Source organism: Gracilinanus agilis, chromosome 4 (genome assembly GCF_016433145.1).
Source record: "Gracilinanus agilis isolate LMUSP501 chromosome 4, AgileGrace, whole genome shotgun sequence".
NCBI lineage: Eukaryota > Metazoa > Chordata > Mammalia > Didelphimorphia > Didelphidae > Gracilinanus > Gracilinanus agilis.
This window is the reverse complement of record NC_058133.1, coordinates 413,394,197-413,400,196: the sequence shown is the minus strand read 5'-3', so window position 1 is coordinate 413,400,196 and position 6,000 is coordinate 413,394,197. Positions and strand designations below refer to the sequence as shown.

Below are 6,000 nucleotides of genomic sequence, written 5' to 3'. Positions count from 1 at the left end.
AGGAGGAGGAGGAGGAGGAGGAGGAGGAGGAGGAGGAGGAGGAGGAGGAGGAGGAGGAGGAAGACAGGGGAAGAGGGAGATAGAAACAGAGAGACGGACAAAGAAGAAGCTATGGAGACCAACTAGGCATATTCATTTGCCCTTTTTGGATTTTCCACCAGCACCTGCACCCAGTAGTGCCTACTGAGATCACTGATACCTCGGGCGCAGCTGCGAGAGAGGAGACACCAAAGGCTGCGTTGCTAGTCATCTCGTAGAGCCTAGAGCAGGTGGAGGGGGGCCGGGAGCTATCCCCGCTGCTGCCGCTGCCGCTGCCGCTATTGCTATCCCTGCTCATGCTTGGCCCAGACGCGAACGCACGTCACCACTCCAAGTACCCGGACCCACGTTCCGAACTCGAACCTCTACCCAGGCTGCTGCTCAGCAAGCGATCTGCCCTGGGCAGGGCATCCGAGCGCCAGGATTCTGTCACCAGCGAGCTGTCTCCCTTAGCAACGCATAAACAAGCGGAGAGCCAAGAGGAGAAGAACGGATTTGTCAATTCTCGCGGGAAAAGTGAGCCTGTCTATTATCCCCGGGAGGAAATGCACGCAGGGAAACATAAGCTTGGAGGCCTGTAATTTTGAACTTGTGGCCACCGGGGAAAGGGACCAACAACCTCGTGAACTCCTCTCAGGAGGACCTGAAGAAGTCAAGGGTCAGTGACCACGACAGTGGCGCAGGGATCGGCTTTGAGAATATTATTCCCTTACCAGGAGGGAGCCTGAAGAGGGCACATAGAAAAGAGGGGCCGGACTGTTGTTCCAGGCTTTGACCAAGAGTTCATGATATCATCGTTTGACCACCCATGGTAGTTATGAGGGAAATATGTAGTTCCAGGCACATATCATCTCGAAAGTACGAGTGAGAAGTCTCCACCGACCTCCCAGAGATCCCAACCTGGCTCCCAGCTCAGTCACTGACCCCTCCCCTTCCGTGCCAGACCATCAATTGCTAAGATCCGAAGATTCTACCTCAGTTTCTTGCTCACCTCTTAATTGGTCTCCCTGGTGGAAACTTAACCCGAGCCTCTTGAAAGTTCAATTTACTCATCCCTCCTCTTTCTCTTTCAGCCAATAAGCCTCTTTTTCATCTACTATCTAATAAGATATAAATTCCTTCTCTTGAATTCAAAGCCCTCCCAAACTAACTCCAACCTAATCTCCCACTGCTTTCTCAAAAAGTACTCTTTAAGATCTAGCCAAGCTGAATTTTACTGTCCAAAAGTCATTTAGCTCTTTCCCATATCCGCATATATCTCAAGCAGTTTCCTCACCATGGAGTTCCCAATATCAGGAAAATCACAAGTCCAGTTCCTAGACAGGAATGCCTTTCCCCTGATCTCACAACTCAACCAATTGAAATCCCTGCTACCCTGAGAGATCTAACTTGTGCAGCAAGTCTTCCATAACCCTTCATTTTTTGCCTTTCAGTGTCTCCTGGCACTTTAATACTTCTTGGTTTCTAATTTGTATCCTAATTATTTGTGTCTTTACCTTATCTCTCCTCTTGATTTGCAAATTGCTTTGGACTAAAGACTATGTTTATTTTTGCGTAGCATGCTGTCTAGCAGTGTGTCTTGTAAACTCAAAGGAGGCAAGTTCAAATTGTAACCTTGATACTTAGTCCTTTATGAGGAAATCATCATCTCTGATGTTCACTTTCCTCATCTGTGAAGTAAAAGGAGTTAGACCAGATGATCTCTGGGCTTCCTTCCAGTTTTAAATCAAAGAGGGAACCATAGATTTCCAGTTGGAAGGAACCTTAAAGACCACTTAGCACAGGCCCCTCCTTTTATAGATAAGGAAACACGACTAGAAAAAGTGACTTGCCAAATCATACTTCTGGAACTTCAACCCGTGTCCTTGGCTTCAAATCCAGGCAACCTACTCTTGCAAGAGTGCTTGATAAATGTACCATACAATAAGAAAAAAATGTACTAAACATATACTCTACATATGTATATATGTTTTGTTTTGTTTTGTTTTTCAGTGGCAGACCCTTCTGAATTCTGTAAAATCACTACTTATTGGGGAACTCTATAAATTAGATCTGTTATGGCTTAGAGGATTTAATGTGTCATAAAAAGACAAAATCGAAATATTCCCTCATTTCCTTTATCTTTTAAAAATAGTCCCTATCTGAAAATCCTTCAGAGGTTTCTTAGAAACATCAGATTTTATAATATTGTAAAAAATATTTTAGGTTATTTTTTCATTGCAAACATGATATTAAGATGATAATTTTTAATAACCAACACAACTGGGGGAAAACAAAAGTTCCTAAAACTAAGTTAAAAACTGTCCTAAGAGACAGTGCTCACACACACACACACACACACACAGAGATATTTTAAATGATGTGAAATTATTTGAGGACAGTTCTATGAAGCATCACATTCAGCCTTGTGAATGGTTAAGAGTTTCAAATGCTTCAAGGTCATTTGCAAACAGGGCATTAAAACTGCCAATACAAGATAGAGGGATAGGGTTATCAACTGGATGTGTTCCTTCAAGATTCTTCAAGTGGAAGAGAGCTGTTGAAAGATGGAGAGGACAGTGACCTTAGTCTATAATCAGATGGATTAGAGGGAAAAGTAGTAATGCCAAATTATGCCAGAGTTGCATTTAAAATCTTTTTATTTTAAAATCTTTTATTTCATTTTTTAAAAACATGAATATTCCAATTGTAGCAAACATAGAAGATAAAAAATGAAACAATTATTTCAAGAAAGAAAATAATTACTTTAAACAAACAAAAAGACCACACTTGGAAGAAATTTTGCATTAAATATATTTAGCATTTATCTAATCAAATATTTGAAAACAGTGGAAGTTCCTTTAGAATGAGACTTGTGGGACAGCTGAGTGGCTCAGTAGATTGAGAGCCAGACCTAGAGATGGGAAGTCCTAGGTTCAAGTCTGACCTCAGACACTTCCTAGCTGTGTGATCCTGGGCAAGTCACTTAACCCCTATTGCCTAGCCCTTACCATTCTTCTGCCTTGGAACCAATACACAGTATCAATTCTAAGATAGAAGGTAAAGGTTAAAAAGAAAAGAATATGAGACTTGCAAATTTGAAGATCGAGGAAAAAGAGTGAAGGTAGAATAAGAAATTAAAAGATGGTATTGGGGGCAGCTGGGTAGCTCAGTGGATTGAGAGCCAGGCCTAGAGACTGGGAGGTCCTAGGTTCAAATCTGGCCTCAGACACTTCCCAGCTATGTGACCCTAGGCAAGTCACTTGACCCCCATTGCCTAGCCCTTACCATTCTGTCTTGGAGCCAATACACAGCATTGACTCCAAGATGGAAGGTAAGGGTTTTAATTTTTAAAAAAAGAGAGATGGTATTGAGTGTGAAAACACTCTTATTGTGAGAGTAAAGTCCTGAAGGAAGCAGATCATGGGATTTAGAGAACAAGTGAAAAAAATCAACCTTAGAAAAAAAGAGGGATGTTTCTTCTTCTGAAGCTGGAAAGTTGAAAGAATGGGTATAGAAACATCATTTCAGTTAGAAAGACAAGGCATGAGGGATCTCAATCTGGATGGTTTCCATCATCACATTCAAGATGGAAATGAGGTTATTTTGGTAGTAAGTGGGTCGAAATTGGGACTGAGGATTTTAGAAGAAGAGAATTATGAAACATTTGCTATACAAAGTATGCTAGAGAATCAGCAAAAGGTAAACGTTGTATAAATGAGTTCTTGTAATGATCTGATTGAGGCTACTGTTGTTTAGTTGTGTCCAACTCTATGTTAAGAAAACCCATTTGGGGTTTTCTTGGCAAAGATACTAGAATAGACTGTCATTTCCCTCTGCAGCTAATGTAACAAATGAGGAAACCAAAGTAAACAAAGTTAAGTAGCTGTGAGGTGGGTGATAGGAGGGAGGAAGGTAGGCGAAGGAAGGGAAAGGAAGGGAAAGCCAGAGGAAGGGAAGGAAGGTAGCCCAGCCTTTAGCCGCCAGCCCCAGTAGGGGAAATTGACCTGAACTCTTCGGAGCTCAATAAAGATCAGGTAGCACTTATTGTAGAATAGCTAGGTTTTATTTAGTTAGGAAAGGGGAAAGTTAAGTAGGGGAAAAGGATCTCCTCTGGTAGGCACTTCTCTAAGGCTGAGAGCCTCCAGGGTAGAAAGCCAAGAGACAGAGAGAGCCTTTCCAGGGTCAAGAGTACAAAAAGGGACCAAAACTCTCTCTCTTATACTTTCTCTGACACCTCCCACAAAGGAAGTGGGAGGTGTCAGGGGAAGTTGTAGCAGGGAATCTTGGGAGACATAGTCTCCCAGGGCTTAGAATATTTTTAAACGACACATTCCCCTCTGTGATCCTTTGGGAGACCAGTCTCCCCAATGGATCATAACCAACATAAATGAATTTACAATTACAATAAGATAAAGGGTATATACATCAATACAAGGGGAGAATGGTAACAATTTTTACAATATAAGGAAATCAAATGCTTGGCGCTTCTTTTACAAAAAAAAAAATTCCGGGGGCAGTCCCCTTCTTTCACAACAAAATATATAGATACATAAAACAAATGCATTTAAACAAAACAGGTGAATTTAACAAAACGACTGAATTTTAGCAAGACAAATGAATTTTAAACCAAACAAATGAATTTAAAACCCCCCAAAGTTCAAAATTTTGCACATCTGGTTGCTCTCTTTAGGCTCCTGGATCAGTATGCATTCTCCATGTGGTCTCCACAGGGATCTCCATCTGGATTCCAGGAGGTAGTAAATCTCTTTTCCTAAAATAACTTAAACTCTCCATATGAAATAAAAACACATTCCCCCCTGAGGAGGATAGAAAGAAACAATGAAATCACAGAGGGATATATGGCTGAGGCAGGAGGCGTATGAATCACTACCAATCAAATTCATTAGGAAAATTAGCACAAAAAAGCCAAATAACTATTGGATGAAAATTCTAAACATCCAATCCTAAATTTTATATGGAAAAAATTCTAAATAAGAGAAAACAAAATCACACTAGGTCTTGGAATAATGCCCAATCAAAGCAATCCATGTCTGACATCATACACTTACCCACTTAGCAGCCAGGATCATAGTCAACCACCATAGTAAGAAAGTTAGGAAAAAAGGGACTAGATTCTTATTTATTGGTCTGATATTTCATTTCTTCTTTTCTTCTTTTCTTCTTTTGTCATTTCTTCTCAGGGATAGAATATGGAGTCAGAACAGCCAATTGTTAAGTACTTGATATAAATTTTACAAGGCATGTGATTCAAGGATTCCTACGTCTTAATGTATGTTAAGCATTGCAACCTCAATTCTCACACTAGGTTCAAGTCCTTTTTATTGGCATAGAAGTCTCAGCAATCCTAGTAGGATTAGTTTCTCTATTTGACCTGTGTGCTCATTTGGTATCAGTCAGGTTAAGTACATGATGCTTTGGCACTGTGTGGGTATCTGTGCTCTGTATATTTGAAATCTGTGCTCCTTTGTTGATTCCATTTCTTCAAATCAGACATATGTGCAAAGTACCATATTAGTTAAAACAAATGGCAGTTTCAGTAGTCTAAGGCTTTGGGGCAGGCAGTTACAGTTAGAACAAATGGATATACTAAACCTACACTAATCTAATAATCAAAAACTCTTTCAATCTAGATAACACATGCTTCAAATACAAAAATTGCTCATGTATTTTTTTAAAATGTGCTAAAATTTCAAATATATATATATATATCCTATAATCAGTGACAATGAGAGAAAAAGAAAAAATATATATATGTACATATATACATATATATGTATATATAAGTTGCAATTCATGTCACTTAAGGAGGAGTAGAATATAAAGGTTCTTACCTAAGAATTTAGATGCATTTCCTCTTAGCTTAGCCATGATCCACAATGTGAGAGCAAATGAGGTAAAACAATGGAGTTATAAAAGCAATAATACATTTAAGAAAATACAAAAATATCACAAGTCAAT

General features: G+C 39.8%; 1 protein-coding gene across 1 annotated transcript in view; it reads right to left on the bottom strand.

Moving 5' to 3' along the window:
- CCDC170 (coiled-coil domain containing 170) overlaps positions 1-450 on the bottom strand; it is a 117,154-nt gene extending 116,704 nt beyond the window's left edge. Inside the window, 2 exon segments of the mRNA XM_044674854.1 lie at positions 200-421; positions 424-450. Coding sequence (XP_044530789.1) covers positions 200-421; positions 424-450 — 249 coding nt within the window.
- Positions 451-6,000: the final 5,550 nt, after the last annotated feature.